The 18051-nt window shown below is 38.3% G+C and overlaps 1 protein-coding gene across 1 annotated transcript; it reads right to left on the bottom strand.

The window, feature by feature from the left end:
* Positions 1-8269: 8269 nt before the first annotated feature.
* Positions 8270-16613, bottom strand: LOC143738764 (E3 ubiquitin/ISG15 ligase TRIM25-like). Its single transcript, XM_077230808.1, has 6 exons — positions 16047-16613; positions 13402-13497; positions 10488-10742; positions 10261-10420; positions 9921-9974; positions 8270-8893 (listed from the first exon to the last, which is right to left on the bottom strand). Exons 1-6 carry the CDS (start codon positions 16611-16613, stop codon positions 8364-8366), a joined length of 1662 nt encoding a protein of 553 aa, XP_077086923.1. The 3' UTR covers positions 8270-8363.
* Between the last annotated feature and the right edge of the window lie 1438 nt (positions 16614-18051).

The raw sequence follows: 18051 nt of genomic DNA, 5'->3' as shown, positions 1-18051 counted from the left end.
TATGTATGCATTTATGTCTACATTTATATATTTATACATTTATTTATTTATGCATTTATTTATTTATACATTTATTGCTCTGTATGCTAATGAGGGGGGCGTGTTTTACCTAAGACATAGCAATCGATCTCAGAGTGGCAGTGCTGAAGCATTGAGGCCACAGTGACACCTTGTGATGTGACCAAACAATACGCAAGAGGTTTGTGGACGTGACTTTAAAGGTCACGCAGGAAATAAATGACATAGAGATGGGCAACATGGCCAAAATCTTATAACACGGTTTATGTCCTTTAATATGCCCTAACTGTATGTAGCTACCCAGTGGGCATATGATGTCAATTTAACATCAATACGACATCAAACATTATGTCAAAATGACTTCACGAAATAGGTCAAAAATGAAAGTCATATTGACGTCAAAATAGCGTCAAAAACGTCAAAAACAGCCCTATAGTAGTGCCTTGAATTGATCAGTTAAACTTAAGAACTTATAGGCTACATGATGATGCATATAGCCTATAATATATGGAGGACCAAACCTGCAGAAATTAAAAATGAATAAATAAATGAATAAATAAACTAATAAATATGCGAATAAATGTAAAAATAAATAAATAAATGACTATTTATACTTTTATTTCCTTATTTATGTATAATTATAAGAGTAGGCCTGTGTATGGTAAACCTATAGCCTATAGCTACATACAGTTAGGGCATATTAAAGGACATAAACCGTGATATAAGATTTTGGCCATATTGCCCATCATTTATTTCCTGCGTGATCTGTAAAGTCACGTCCACAAACCTCTTGCGTATTGTTTGGTCACACCACAAGGTGTCACTGTGGCCTCAATGCTTCAGCACTGCCACTCTGAGATCGATTGCTATGTCTTAGGTAAAAATAGTAAGTATAAATAGTCATTTATTTATTTATTTTTACATTTATTCGCATATTTATTTGTTTATTTATTCATTTATTCATTTTTAATTTCTGCAGGTTTGGCCCTCCATACTTGTGCAGTGCGTGTTGCGGTACAGGAGCAGCACGCGCTAGTGCTTTCACATATGCTGCGTTTGCATATGCTGATCCGCAGTTTCTGTGTGCCACAAAATCAAAAATGGTTAAGTAAAATTCCTAATTCCCCCCACCCCCTCCCCAAAATATATATCATGTATTTTTTGAGGGGGGAAAAATTCATATATGATGGCATTTTGCAACTTTTGGGACTATAATCATGGCTACTTTTTAGTTTTTCTTGACCCTGTAATTTAGTAACTGTATAACACATTAACTGTAATTATGCGTATATGATGAAATTATTACAGTTTCTTGTCAATCTATGTCTATTTTAATGTGAACAATGCGCTGCCACTTTAATTCAGTGCGGTGCAGCACAGCAGAAATAGACTCTGTGCCATGACGGCATAACGTTACGATTATAACGTTAGACTATAGAGAGCCTAAGCCCCTCCCCTCTGCTTCCGGCTCACGGGACCTTATTTCGGAAAAAATTTGTATGGTAGTCAATGGCGAGAGACAACTTATCTTTTTATTCCGTCTGAACTGTGCCCTGAATTACACATATGATGTTTGTCAATTTAAAAGATAATTATGAAAGTCAAGAAAGTCATAAAACAGAAGAGTAACATTTAGTTTTATGTGAAAATCGCTCCATGAACTACATCTCTGGTCTCGCACTATGTACGTCACCAAGCTCGTGTGTGTGTGTGCAGTCTGGCACAAAACACACAGGATGACGGCGTAACGTTACGATTATAACGTTAGACTATAGAAAACATGACAGACGTTAGCTTCAGTAAAGTTAGCTTCAGTAAAGTTAGCTTCAGTAAAGTTAGCTTCAGTAAAGTTAGCTTCAGTAAAGTTAGCTTCAGTAAAGTTAGCTTCATTCATTGAGAGAAAAGGTATGACGTCACATGCGCGCCTTTTAGGTTTGTAGTCTTTGTAATTACGTATTTTCACAGTCTTATACCACAACAGTTTTACATCAAACTGCGACTTTCTTGACTTTAAAATGTATCTTTTAAATTGACAAACATCATATGTGTAATTCAGGGCACAATTCAAACGGGATCCAAATATTTGTTGTGTCTCGCCATTGACTGCCATACAGTATTTTTCCGAAATAACTTCCCATGGTCCACCGGAAGGGGAGGGGCTTAGGCTCTCTATAGAAAACATGACAGACGTTAGCTTCAGTAAAGTTAGCTTCATTCATTTAGAGGAAAGGTATGACGTCACATGCGCGCCTTTTGGGTTTGTAGTCTTTGTAATAGAGTGCCGAAGTTATGACGTCACTTTGTAGGCAGAAACGCGGAAGTGAGTTAGCATTTTAGCACTTCCGGTTCCCTCGCCCTAAAGTCTTTGGCCGTTTCTCAAAACCAAGAATGCAAAGAACGGACTTGTGTTCTTGGGGAGAACGCTCTTGCTAGTTGTTCTTGGAAGAATAAACTTACAAGGTGACGAGCACAGAACGCTGCTGACAGTTTGAGGCGATGTGTTCTTGCTGGTATTGCGCAATACCCCCGCACAGCGCCGTCTTCAGTACGCAAACATAACAAGAATTATTGATGATAACAGCCAGGTTTTTAGCATTACTGGCCGGTTGGCTTGCTAGCTACACCCGCGTGCGCTTATGGAGATTCTTCACTACCGAAAACGTTTGAGCATATTTTCGATTCGCCATAAATTTTCGTAAAAATGGCAATATTTCAAATCTACACAGTAGATTTCTCGCATCAAATGTTCTCAGAAGTGAATTTAGTGATGAAATAGCATACGAAATTGTAGAAAAACGACTTACTGTTGTTCTGCCTTTCTGCTCACCGCTCCTTCCTTGAATGCCGAAATGAATGCTGGGATATTTCTGCCGTCAAGTTCGCACAAGTTACCAACCGATGCATCCTCGGTAAAATGGGCGTGTCAAGAACACTTCCGGGATTTTTAACCGTTCTTGCCAAAATGCAAACTTGTGTATTGAGACAGTACTTGGGCAGCGACTGATGACGTTTCACAAGTCCACAAGAACACAAGTACAGACAAGAACGCATATTGAGAAACGCCCTATGAGTTTTTTGAATGGGTTTTTGCTAAATCGCCTGAAATAAGGTCTGTGGTTAACAAAGCCTCTAAATATTTTCACGTTTTGATCTATGACATAAAACACACCAGTTATAACCTGCTTGTGGTTTTTTTAACTTTATTGTGTCTGCTTGTGGTTTTTAAAACTTTATATAGGCTTCAAAATGTATAAATTTTGGATTAACTTGTAAAGATTATCTTGATAGACAAAACGTGTATGGGTCACAACTCTTTGTTGAACACAGATCTTATTTTTTGCGATTTTCCAAAAGTCTATGGGGAAAATGCATAGCTTTTCGATCGAGGGAACCCATGCGCCGCTAACTTCCGAGTTGTCCTACAAAGTGACGTCATAACTTCGGCACTGTATTACGTATTTTCACAGTCTTATACCTCAACAGTTTTACATCAAACTGCGACTTTCTTGACTTTAAAATGTATATTTTAAATTGACTAACATCATATGTGTAATTCAGGGCACAATTCAAACGGGATCCAAATATTTGTTGTCTCTCGCATTGACTATACAGTATTTTTCCTAAATAAGGTCACATGGTCCATCGGAAGGGGAGGGGCTTAGGCTCTCTATCTATTTCTTGTTTCCTGTGCCATGTTTGTCCCTGATGCAAGCAGGAGATCCAGTCAGATGATCAAGTCAAATTTAATTTCTTAACTGCAGACAATCAAATAATAGGCTAAATGAAGAGTAAAATTAATTAATCCATAATCAGTATTAGTGTTAAAATTACTTCTAATATTTCTAAGTAAAATACAATTAACACACTCTGAGTAAAATATTCTTGCCTAAAGATAAGATGTTTGAGAGATGTCTCTTTGAAAAGAAAAGTCTTTTGTGAAAGAGCAAGGTCTGAGTCCAGTACAGATATTAATCTCCTTATTACAGTTGCTTATTGGAACAGAGCAAAGTTGATCTTTTCATATATATATAGCATCTATGCAGACTCACAAGACACAAACATATCTAGTTTTCACACTCTGAGCTGTTAGTCCGTACACTGCAAGATGTTTAGCTAAGATTACAATCGTTTACCACTTTATTCTGAGACATTATGGTCTGTCTATTGGAAACTTGCAGACTTCTGCCCTCATCTAAACAGCAAGCACAAAAGTTCACCTTAAGTCATGATGCTACATTTGAGACATAAAGATTCATAAAAGAAAAGCATTAAACATACATTTCAAATTATAATAATGGTAAACACATCAAAATGATAGTAATGATTTATTAAAATATGATGATGACATTTGATTAAATGATAAAACATAAGCAATAAATGTTTTTTCTTTTTCTGATTCATCAATTGTAATTTTCTTGTTGATTAGTTCCCTGATTGTTTCAAGGTGTCTTACCGTTTGTGTAGCCCCAGTGTTGTAATGTGTAGGCCTACTGAATAATATATGGCTTTATCATTTAAATTAACTTTGCATATATGGGTGCAGTTCAAATGCCGTAAATTATGCCTTTGCGAGGCACTTTGAAGGGGGAAGAATCATGAAAGCCATATTGTGAATGTAATGTTGTTTCAAACAGATCTGCCAAAAAGATTAAATACTATGTCCTTCTGAATCTCTTTTTTCATGGGATTTGAAGGGAATCGTGCTACGGGTTCACTTCTGTCTTTACCAGACAATCACATTTTAAAGAAGATAAATGATACAAAGGTAATTTCTGCATTATTAAAGTGCCCCAAATATGTTTTTTTTTTTATATTACCTTTGTGAATGTAAACGTTCTGCAAAGTTGTAAAGTCGAAAGTGCACGATAAATAGTCTCCCAAAAGAAAGAATCGACTCAGAACCGCCTAAACGAGTCGTTTGTATTTAGAATCTCACTACGTGACAGTTCTACGTCACTATCAAAGATATTTGCATAATGCCCGCCTATAGCTGCGTTCACACTACACGTGACCAAGCGACACGATACCATTCATTTTCAATGGTGAGCGGGCGACTTCCGGCGACACGCGCGGTCGCGACCGTTGGCGACTGGATGGGGCGTGTCTGTCGACGCGACAAAGTTGAGAAATTTTTAACTTTATGCAAATGAAGAGCGATTTTCGCGAGCGACAACCAATAGGAGTGAAGTCAGTGGAGCGCGTCACTCTTCAGTGCTGAGTCTGACCGAGGCAAGTTGAACGAGAAGCTCATTTTAGCAGTCAGAAACTGTCCTATAATTTATGATATATCTCCGTGTACATACAGTGGTATTCACCGTACTGACTCCGTGCCTGAAGGGTTTCGGGAACCAAGATAGACCGGTATTTGCCCGTTTGCTGCAGTTAAATAGCCGCGATGGCAAAGAGCACTCACTGTTTCTCGTTCATCTTTAATATTATGCATTTTATGTACTGATTCCATTTATATTTAGACTTTTCCTTCCAAAATAGTTGTTTGTAGCGGCAAGAAAACGTATTTGTTGTCTAACATAAGAGTTACATCTGTGAATGGCACTCACAAACATTACTAGGCAACCAGAAGTGGGAACGCCCTCCAGCGCAGCCACTGGCGACCTGCAGCGACAAAGTCGCTTGTAGTGTGAATGGGGCTTATGTCGTACGTTGTCCACCCGCGAACAGCTTGTCCCACCTTCAACACGCCATTTTACTGACGACTCTTTCTCAAATCTCGAAGTTCAACAACGCAGGATTCACAAAACGCTTGCTCTAGAAAGATGGTCAGTTCCCAGTTTATTTGGACCAACTTGCACCTCAGAATCACAACCTGTAAGTATGAATAATTATTGATGTATATATTTTCTACCTGGTGTTCAAAATACTTAAGTTTTGTGTTTTATATTGTGTAGGTCTCCTGCTAACAGGCTAACTCACGTTATTAATGTCTTACTGAAATACTTCTGCTAATCAGCTGTGGGCCACAGTTACCTAAAACTGCTTATATTACTGCAGATTGTCTGTCGTTCTTATACTTTGAGTAAAGATAAAGGATGGAGCAAGATGTGTTTAGCAAACTTTAATGTTACATAAGTCATTCATTAGTGCTCGCCTAATGTATGCACTGTTATTGATAAAGTTAATAGTTCCTGTTATTGATGCAGTTACTGCATATGCACTGCAATAAATTAGAAATATACACATGGGTTTGTTGATGGACATAACGTTACACTTGTTAATGCTGATGGTGAGGAATTAACATCTGATTTGCGCATTACTGAGAAACGTCCTGCTCGAGTCGTTCTTGTGATGATGGAGGTTCGAGTTGAATAACTAGTTCTTCCAGTGTTTCATCATTGATCGACTCGTGCTCAGATTGATATGGTAAAATCAACGCCATCGTTACTATCTTTTATTCACTCGCTGAGCTTTTAGGAAGCCTCTGGAGCCTGGAAAGAGCTGAAGTACAGTTATGCTAATGAGCGACCAGTAGACCAATCACAACAGACTGAGCTGTCTGGCCAATCACAGCAGAGTATAGGCTCGTGGAAAGGGGGGATTTAGAGAGACTGAATCGTTTGAGAATCATTGAACAATGACTACGTTTACATGCAGCCAATAACCCGTTCAAAACTGGGATATTAGCAATAACCCGGTCGCGCACGGCCGTGTAAACACCGGCAAAAACCCGAATTTGCTCATATCCCGGATTTTAAAAAACGGGATATGATACCTGGGGTACCCCTTTTCTAACCCGAATTTTTGGTCATGTAAACGCGTATCGGCATATCCCCATAATGATTTGTGTTCTGCGCATGTTCTATTCGCAAGGAATCTTGGTCTTTTGAGTACAGGAACTTCTCGGCGCATACAAAAACCCGCGTGCAGTATACCGGAAGCAAACATGGCAAAACGCAGCACAGCACACTTTTGGAGCGAGGTCAGTACCAGCACCAAAGCGCAAACAAAGGCGATCGCTATCTGCCCCGAACTATTCATTATCCGCGCGCTGCTGTTGCTGTCTTTGGATACAGGAAGAAGAATCGGAAATGACGCATATTGCGTCTTAAGGTTGTCCGTACGTCCAGACGCTAACCGTGCGTCGCCGTTTACATCGGGATATCGCAATTCAATGGGTGCTTCTCAATAAGCCTCCTCGTCTCCTCTCTCCTCCGTCCTCCATCCTATGACCCGGAAACCAATCAAGCACAGCCATCTTGAAGGACATCTCAATTCTCTAATTGCACCGCGAGGAGTCAAGGATCGAGGAGTGAGGAGGCTTCCAGAGGAGTCATAAGCGAGGATACACGGGTGTATCCTATGCGGAAGTGTTTTATCGACAAAACGTGACGCACGTATCAATTCTCCTCCCCCTTCACATCGATCACAATCGTTTTCATTTATACTTTACCTTTGCAGTTTATATAAACCACACATCTCACATATTTCAACAGGGTATCTTGCTTTATTATTATTCATTATGAATTTCTTAAATAAACAAACTTTAACAACATAAGGGCAGATCCTTTGAGCGCTGCTGATGACGCTGTGAAGTAACGCTCGAGTGATCAAGTATTCCAATGTATAAAAAAAGCTTTCATTCGATTCCTCCGTCCTCATTTTCTTTCCTCGCAGCCTTCCCTCACAACCTACGGGGGGTGGAGCTGAGACGCTAGGAAAGGAAGCGAGGAAAGGAAACGAGGATGCACAAATAAGAAATGAGAAGCACCCCATGTATACAGGAGTAACTCTCTCTGCTCACGCATGTAAACGGGTTATTCCTAATGTTTCAGAAACCCGAATAGTGACTTTAACCCGACCATAACCCGAAAATTGGCTGCATGTAAACGTAGTCAATGTGGTGATGTGCAGTGTTTATTATGAGAAAATTAAAGCGTTTTTGTAAAACAATTGTAGGAGAATCCAAAGCAAAATTAGGAGACTTTAAAATAGCATAATAAGGGCACTTTAATGCACATTTGACAACTTTCTCTCTTTTTTTTTGTATCTCTTGTTTCTATTTTCTGTTTGCCATTATCTGTATACGTAAGACAACATACTCATTAAACAATTTTTTACATTTTAACAATTTTAAAAAAATCTTACTAATCAATGCATTAACATTGGTTAATTTACACACAGAAAATATTAACATAAATTTCACATAATGAGAGATGATTAAACTGATTAGATACACCTTACTTAAATGTTCATATAACTTTTTTTATTGTTAATGTACCTAGTGTCTATTTGAGTATACAATATTCAGTGCACAGTGTACTGTATATGGACTATAGATCAGAAGTACAGATTTTCAACAAACTTTTAAATGCTATCTCTGTTTTCTGATTTCAGACTAAGGGAGGAATTTGAATGGAGCCTAAAAACCCGAGCCTGAACCCAAACCCCGGATAGAGAGGTTGAGTGAACGAGGTCTTGACTCGGTAAATGAGGCTCATAGTGTCCGAGACGTTGTAGAAGGACAGAGTTCCTGCACTGTGGTCCAGATACACTCCTACTCGAGAGGAACTGGGAATTTCAAGTTGTTTGGTCTCGGTGTTACCATGCCAGAAAGAGTATTGAGCAGATGTGCAGCACAGACACCAGGACTGATCATTGCGTTCAAATCCACTTTCAGTTCCAGGACCTTTAGTGACAATGCTCTTGTATGAAACCGCTATGATGACTGTGCCATTCCACTCCACCTCCCAGTAACAGCAGCCTGTCAAACCCTCTTTATTTAAGACCTGCCACCAACTATCGAATCTCTCTGGGTGATCAGGATTCGACTGAACTGCACCCCACATCAGCTTGGTGTTTCCTTCCGAAAAATGGAGATTGTTATGAGCTGTTTTGAGATCCAACGTCAGTTTACAGGAATCTGCACAGGAAGAAAAACAGACTTTTATCTCTTCTGTGTTGCATAATATTACGGAAGCTTGTTTCCACCACAGGATAAAAATAAATAAAAAATTGCGACTTTTTTTCCGCATAATTGCGAGTTTACATCTCGCAATACAGAATTGCGTGATAAAAAGTCACAATTGCGAGTTATAAAGTCAGAATTGCGTGATAAAAAGTTGCAATTGCGTGTTATAAAGTCAGAATTGCGTGATAAAAAGTTGCAATTGCGTGTTATAAAGTCAGAATTGCATGATAAAAAGTCGCAATTGCAAGTTATAAAGTCAGAATTGTGTGATAAAGTCGCAATTGCGAGTTATAAGTCAGAATTGCGTGATAAAAAGTCACAATTGTGAGTTAAAGTCAGATTTGCGTGATAAAAAGTCGCAATTGTGAGTTATAAAGTCAGAATTGCATGATAAAAAGTTGCAATTGCGTGTTATAAAGTCAGAATTGCGTGATAAAAAGTTGCAATTGCGTGTTATAAAGTCAGAATTGCATGATAAAAAGTTGCAATTGCGTGTTATAAAGTCAGAATTGCATGATAAAAAGTCGCAATTGCAAGTCATAAAGTCAGAATTGTGTGATAAAGTCGCAATTGCGAGTTATAAGTCAGAATTGCGTGATAAAAAGTCACAATTGTGAGTTAAAGTCAGAATTGCGTGATAAAAAGTCGCAATTGTGAGTTATAAAGTCAGAATTGCGTGATAAAAAGTCGCAATTGCGAGTTATAAAGTCAGAATTGCGTGATATAAATTATAAATTATATAAATTATATATATATAAATTTTCACAATTCTGAGGAAAAATGTCAGTCTCTTTCCTTAAAATTTTACTTTCTAACACGCAATTCTGAGTTTATATCTCGCAATTCTGACTGTATAACACGCAATTCTGAGAAATAAAGTCAAAATTGTGAGATATAAACGTGCAATTATGAGATGAAAGGTCGCAATTATCTTTTAAAATTTTCTTTTCTTAACACTTTAAAAAAAAGAATGATTTACACAGCAAAAAATCTTCTTGGTTCTTGGGAGGCAGGAAGATCTGAACCTTTCGAACTGTGGGAATGCAGAAAAAGATTTCAAGTCAACAAAAACTGCATTCTCAATCATTTCAGATCTCTGGAATGTTATGTAATCGGATTCTGATTTACTGTGAATTTATGATATTTATGAATTTTAGATATAGTTGTGGTGCAGACACTGCTTTTCTCATATTAGGATGATTATTAATGCTATTCGCTCTTGGAGTGAATATGCCTTAACAATTCTGCGATTAATGTCTTGCATGCTTTATTGTTATGTATTACTAAGTTTTCAAATCGTTTCAATGTGATAACCTCACCTTTCTCAGATAACTGTGTGCAGTTGTCTTTCAATAAATCTGTAATTTTGTCTTTTCTGTCAGAGATAGATTTCCTCACTTGTTCAAATAAGCCGTGACGACTCAAATGAACTCTGGGTGATTTTTCATACTTTGGAGGATTTGAGAGGGACCTGATAATCTGGCGACAGGCACAACAAAACACAAGACGCATCATGTTAATAGACCCATGTAAGAGATTAATCTACATGAAGAAGGATGTTAAAGAAACCTGGAGGAACGAAGTCATCTTCAGACGTTAGAAGCATCTGAATGTTTGCATCTCTCTGTTGAAGCTCAGAAATCTCCTGCTGTAGTTGCTCTTGAACTTTCTCAGCTTGACTCACGGCCGTCTCCTCCTGATCTCGGATCAGACGTATTATCTCATTGCATTGGGTCGTAATGGAGTCTGTCAGCTCTGTACAGATTTTCTCCATGTCATCCACTGCTTCTTGGGCTGAGCTCTAGCAGACACAAGGGATTTTGTGAGAGTGTTCTGCCTTACTGTAATTACAGCACTACATTCTAGGGCTTTTCACACTGCGCTTAAAGGGATAGTTCACCCAAAAATGAAAGCTACCCCGTGATTTACTCTCCCTCAAGTCATCATAGGTGTGTATGACATTCTTCTTTCAGACGAATACAATCAGAGTTATATTAAAAAATGTCCTGACTCTTCCAAGCTTTATAATGGCAGATATATTCGTTTGGTGTGAACGTTATGGCGTATAAGGCAACTGCGTTTGGCAGGAAGCTAGAATTTTACTTTGTAACGTGTTAAATATGAATATTTTTACACTAACGCATGGCTTCCCTTCAGAAGGCCTTTATTAACCCCCCGGAGACGTGTGGAGCACTTTATGATGGACAGATGCACTTTTATGATGGACAGATGCACTTTTATGATGGATAGATGCACTTTTATGATGGACAGATGCACTTTTATGATGGACAGATGCACTTTTATGATGGATAGATGCACTTTTATGATGGATAGATGCACTTTTATGATGGATAGATGCACTTTTATGATGGACAGATGCACTTTTATGATGGATGAATGCACTTTTATATTGAATAGATGCACTTTTATGATGGATAGATACACTTTTATGATGGACGAGGATAGATGCACTTTTATGATGGATAGATGCACTTTTATGATGAATAGATGCACTTTTATGATGGATAGAAGCACTTTTATGATGGACAGATGCACTTTTATGATGGACGAGGATAGATGCACTTTTATGATGGATAGATGCACTTTTATATTGAATAGATGCACTTTTATGATGGATAGATGCACTTTTATGATGAATAGATGCACTTTTATGATGGATAGATGCACTTTTATGATGGATAGATGCACTTTTATGATGGACGAGGATAGATGCACTTTTATGATGGATAGATGCACTTTTATGATGGATAGATGCACTTTTATGATGGACAGATGCACTTTTATGATGGATAGATGCACTTTTATGATGGATAGATACACTTTTATGATGGATAGATGCACTTTTATGATGGATAGATACACTTTTATGATGGATAGATGCACTTTTATGATGGATAGATGCACTTTTATGATGGATAGATGCACTTTTATGATGGACAGATGCACTTTTATGATGGATAGATGCACTTTTATGATGGATAGATGCACTTTTATGATGGATAGATGCACTTTTATGATGGACAGATGCACTTTTATGATGGATAGATGCACTTTTATGATGGATAGATGCACTTTTATGATGGATAGATGCACTTTTATGATGGATAGATGCACTTTTATGATGGATAGATGCACTTTTATGATGGATAGATGCACTTTTATGATGGACAGATGCACTTTTATGATGGACAGATGCACTTTTATGATGGATAGATGCACTTTTATGATGGATAGATGCACTTTTATATTGAATAGATGCACTTTTATGATGGATAGATGCACTTTTATGATGGATAGATGCACTTTTATGATGGATAGATGCACTTTTATGATGGATGAATGCACTTTTATGATGAATAGAAGCACTTTTATGATGGACAGATGCACTTTTATGATGGACGAGTATAGATGCACTTTTATGATGGATAGATACACTTTTATGATGAATAGATGCACTTTTATGATGAATAGAAGCACTTTTATGATGAATAGATGCACTTTTATGATGGATGAATGCACTTTTTTGATGAATAGAAGCACTTTTATGGACTTCAAAACAGAAACAGCCATTGACTGCCATTATAAAGCTTGGAAGAGTCAGGACATTTTTTTATATAACTCTGATTGTATTCGTCTGAAAGAAGAATGTCATTCACACCTAGGATGACTTGAGGATGAGTAAATCATAGGATCATTTTCATTTTTGCGTGAACTATCCCTTTAAAGAGATGGTCTTATTATAAGATATATATATTGGATATTATTGGATATAGATATGAGGGTCCGTGGCTCTACCATTAGAGAAAGCTTAACAGGCAACTTGGATCACGTGTGTCTTGACAGCCAATCGCATTGCAGGCTTTACGTCATAGAATTTCTTTCAGAGTTGTGCAAGTCAATCACTGTTTGCGGATACGATATGAATGAAAAGTGCTGTAAACTGAATTCTACCGGTCCCAAAATTGTGTGTGATTTCTCTTTTTTGGGGGTGTAAACTCGAAAATAGATCAATACAAAATGAATGTTTAATGGGAAATAATGGCTGTTGATTCCTTAAATGAAGCAGTTTATTCAGCGTAGTGAAGCCTCTCCTCTATTGACATCCATAAAAAAAAAACAGCCTCCTGTCTCTTTTATGAGGATTAATTGTTAACCCCGGGTAAATTATGAGCAGTGTGAAACGCGAAGCAAGATAACCCAGGATTCCCAGGGTTTAGAATGACCCAGGATTATATTTTTAAGTGTGAAAATCCTTTTTGATGAAAAATTACATACATTATGAACCTTTAATTTCTTAAGAATGGCATACAGTGACGAATCTTTCATAATGACATCGGTAATGTTTTGGATTTCATTTTATTTTTTTCTTAGGAAAAGTCACCCAATCAAAATTTTCTGAGGCATTGAAGGCATTGAAAGAGCGTAGCACAAAAACTCACCCGGGTTGTCTCCACTGATGTTGTGAGCTCCGTTAACTCGCTCTCTCTTCTCTGAATTCTCTTTTTCGAGTTACTTTGCATCTCCTCAATCTCTATCTGTGGACAAACATGTTACATCAGCTATGCCTTGTGTGCATGGAATTCAGACACAAAATATAATTAATAATTAGAATAACTTATATGAATTTTGGGTTACACTTTATTTTAAGATGTCATTCTTACAGTGTAATTATATATTACAGTACTGAGTAATATTAAGCAACTACATGTACTTAATAGGGTTAGGGTAGGATTAGGGTTTGGTTGAGGGTTAGTTGCATGTAATTATGCATAATTTACTGTTATTACTATGGTAAGTACATGTAACTTATGTAACAAGGACATTGTAAAATAAAGTGTTAAAAATCTTTTAAATGAAATTCATATTTATATGTGATATATACTTGCTTGTGTCACCTTCTGAATTAAATCTACACTGAACTGAATTGAGTTGAATAATGACTGCTTTAGTTGATTTGAGTTCGTTTCATAACTGATTAATTTTGTAACACTGACACAGTTATTGTGAACTGAACTGATCTGAATAATGACTCTATTGTCTTAGCGGCTTTACAGCAGAATTTGAATTGATCTCATATTTGATGGTTTGCATCATTGATTCTGTTATTTTCCTGTTCAGCTGATTTGAAATTATCTATAATAAAGCTGATGAGACTTGACCTTCTCCATTGGTTCCTGTAGGCTTCTGCCAAAGATGGAGACTGTGGGCCCTATCATACACTCGGAGCAATGTGCCGCCAGGTGCGACGGAAGTGTGTTTTGCTAGTTTCAGCCCGACGCAATTTTCATTTTCACATCCTGCGCCACGTAGTTTAAAAAGCAAATGCATTTGAGCCCATCTGTGGCCCATGGGCTGCTGGTCTGAGAACGAGTGTGTGTTCAGGTGCATTGTGGAGCATTGCTATTTTGAGGCGACTGAAATAGACTGAGCCATTGACCAACTGAAACAGGCACACAAACATGCCAAATATTAAAACTAAAGGATTACAATGTAAAATATTTATATTGTGAACATAACGATATGGTGAATCCGGCTTGTCCCGTACATGGTCTGCTTGCGCTTTAACCCCCCCCCCCCCCCCCCCCCCCCCCCCACACACACACACACACACAGCCTTGTGCATGAGCAGATCCGATTGCGCTCTGGAGAAGCATTCAGTTTTTCCTCTTGCTAATTCCACCATGTAAATAGCGAATCCGTCATGGCTTTGAAAGGGAAAAGATGAGACTCTGGTTGGTTTATTTCACGTTAGGCCCACAACACACCCATTACTCAATAAGAGAATAGAGACGACACTTTGAGAACATGCACCGGGAGTGCCAACTATTTTTCCTGTCGTTAAAGGTGCTCTAAGCGATGTCTGGTGACATCACATTTTGTTGACGTTCGAAGTATTGTCAAACAAAATGGAGGCTAGCTAGACGCCCCCTCCTCCTCATCCGCGCACTAACCCCCCAAACCCCCCCACAAATCCTTCTTGTCGGTTATTGGCTGGAACAGTTTGTTATGTTTCGTGGTGCGGGTTAGCCCAGTTTGTTTGTGTTGCCGTTTGTGGAGCCTGGGGTGTGTGCAGAGACCGCGTGTTTTACAGTGTGTTCAGGGGACAGGCAGCTAGCGGATAGTGACGAGATGTTTGCTGCATGTGACAAAAAAAGTTTTGGCCTAAAAACAACGTAACATCGCTTAAGGCACCGATAAACTAGCAAAAGTGGATTCGAAGTGCAGTTGCGGCCTGCGCTTTAAACCATGAGCTTAGATAATTAAAGGGATAGTTCACCCAAAAATGTAAATTCTGTCAGTAATTTCTCTCCCTCATGTTGTTCAACCCCGTAAGACCTTCGTTCATCTTCAGAACACATATTAAGATATTTTTGATTAAATCTGAGAGCTGGATCACTCCTCCATAGGCTTCTAAGGGACTGAAACTTGTTCCCCGAAAAGTTATTAAAGACATTGTTAAAATAGTCCAAGTGACTACAGTGGCTCAATCTTAAGTTTATCAAGCGACGAGAATACTTTTTGTGCGCAAAAAAAACAAAAATAACGGCTTTATTTCAACTATTGATTTCCTTCTCTGTGGGCCTCGAGTGAGTTCACTAGTGTAACAGCGCAGCGCTTCTGTGTTGTACGTCACACGCATCACACACATGACCAGCGTCGGCCAATAGTGAGCCTACGTGTGACGTAGCACTACGCTATTACACTACGCTATCACACTACGCTATCACACTACGCTAACTGACTCGAGGCCCACAGAGAAGGAAATGAACAGTTGAAATAAAGTCTTTTTTTTTTTTTGCGCACATAAAGTATTCTCGTCGCTTGATAAACTTAAGATTGAGCCACTGTAGTCACTTGGACTATTTTAACAATGTCTTTAATAACTTTTCGGGGAACAAGTTTCAATCCCTTAGAAGCCTATGGAGGAGTGATCCAGCTCTCAGATTTAATCAAAAATATCTTAATTCGTGTTCTGAAGATGAACGAAGGTCTTACGGGGTTGAACAACATGAGGGAGAGAAATTACTGACAGAATTTACATTTTTGGGTGAACTATCCCTTTAATATAGGTCCCTGTATTTACCTGTTTCGTTTGTCTTTCAGTGGACACTGACACAACGTCGTGCTCTCTGTGTTCCTTCAGAACACAAAGCAAACACACAAACTGTTGATCTGTCTGGCAGTAAACTTCCAGCGGTTTCTTGTGAGTAGAACAAATCATTTCTTTGACCTGACAGAAAGCCGTGACTAATTTATGTCCCTTATACGCTGCAGACACACGGTGAGGCTTCAGGTGTAACTCACAAAAGGACACCACACACACCAAGCACGATTTCACAGCTTTGTACTTTCTCCCCGTGCAAACATCACACGGCACATCATCAAGCTCAGCGTAGCAAAGAGTGGCTTCGGGCATCATATTCCTTAGTTTCTCCGCCAGTTCTGCCAGCATTGTGTTTTTCCTGAGATCAGGTCTTGGACTGAAGGTCTGCCTGCACTGAGGGCAGCTGTAGACTCCCTTCTGATCCTCATGATCCCAACAACCTGTAATGCAGCTCATACAGTAACTGTGTCCACAGGGAATGGTCACGGGATTCCTGGGCATATCCAGACACACCGGACAGCAGAACGCTAGAGCAGCCTCCGCCATCTCACCTCGCAAACTACGCGTTTAGTTTTGGTTTCCGTTTAAAGATAAGCACGTGACTTCCTTAATTTGTGTTGTATGTGTAACTTTTGGCTACAAGTACTAAAAGTAAAACCCGACTACGCCACCTAGGTTCGCATCACCCAGCAAAATAAAGTATAAAATATAGCTGCGAGCAGCGATTACGGACCCAAGCCGGTGGCACCGCAACCCCGGTGCCTTTAGTTACCTAAAGGCACCGGGGTGGCGGTGCCGCCGGCTTTGGCCCTTCATCGCTGCTCGCAGCTATATTTATATATATATATATATATATATATATATATAAAGCCGGTGGCACCGCCACCCTGGTGCCTTTAGGGTTATTGTGCACGACGTGACACAAAATATCTGCTCGCTATCTGCCGAACGGCTCTGGTAGTTCTGCTTCAACACTGATGATGTTGTAGAAATAGTGCGCTCTGGTTGGTCTGGATTATTCGGGATTTTGTATTTTATACAGAAATAAGTTATTTATAATTCAGATGAGAATAAAGTTAGTGTTGATTAAAATGAAGGAAAACAAATATATTTATCTGAAATATAGCACATTAGTTTTAAATTTATTTAGGTTCAATTACCAAACATACAATCTTAATTTAATTTAAAGCAAACAATACATTTAAAATATATGGCTTGTATGGACTTTTTTTTTTATAAAAAAAAAGATATATATCCAAAAAGACAAGGCCTTAAAGGGTTAAACTCTTGTCACTGTAACAGACACAATCTCTCTCTCTCTCTCACACACACACACACACACAAACACACACGTCAAGTCACTTACATTTTAGATGCAATATTGAATAAGCAGAAAAATCGGATTTTCTGCTCTGAAAATATAAATAAGCTTAAAAATTGAATAAGCACTTTGAATATTCTAAACAGAATAAGCACTAGTCGCTAATGTATAAGTACTAGTACTTAATGGAATAGATACTAGTATCTAAAAAATAAGTACTAGTAGCATGAAAATAGAGACTAGTAGGTTAAAATGATTAAATGTTAAAACGGCTTGCCATATTGGCTCAGAGATAGAGAGAGAGAGAGAGAGAGAAAATTACCTTTTAGATACTAGTACCTATTAATAGATACTAGTATTTAGGCTCTAGATCCACTCCGAAAGTCACTTCGTGATCATTTAACCGCTTCATTTGAGAAAAACTATCATTATGACATAAACAAACAAACTCAAAAGGTCTTCACGGCAACCCGTCAAAATAAAATTTCGGTTTAACTTGACAGAAATATATTACCGTTGTACAGTAGAATTTAGATATGTCCCAATGTAATAATACTAACACTAATCCAAATAAATTATCATCAAAACTGAATTTAAGGAATAATCCATGTTTTAATTTTAACAGTAAAGCTCATTGTGCAGCACGTTATTTGACAAAAAGTT

The sequence above is a fragment of the Siphateles boraxobius genome, unplaced genomic scaffold, assembly GCF_051911475.1.
Source record: "Siphateles boraxobius isolate OS27281-9 unplaced genomic scaffold, OSU_SipBor_1 151, whole genome shotgun sequence".
In the NCBI taxonomy this organism is placed as follows: Eukaryota; Metazoa; Chordata; class Actinopteri; order Cypriniformes; family Leuciscidae; genus Siphateles; species Siphateles boraxobius.
This window is presented reverse-complemented; position numbering and strand designations above follow the sequence as displayed.

What these genes read in the sequence shown, in the direction of transcription:
- LOC143738764 (XM_077230808.1), bottom strand. Translation starts at nt 16,613, where the DNA reads ATGGCGGAGGCTGCTCTAGCGTTCTGCTGTCCGGTGTGTCTGGATATG. An exon ending in CATCAGTGGAGACAACCCGG is followed by an intron (nt 10,743 to 13,401) that starts GTGAGTTTTTGT and finishes TGTGTCTGCTAG; the next exon opens with AGCTCAGCCCAAGAAGCAGT. An exon ending in CACACAGTTATCTGAGAAAG is followed by an intron (nt 9,975 to 10,260) that starts GTGAGGTTATCA and finishes GCATTCCCACAG; the next exon opens with TTCGAAAGGTTCAGATCTTC.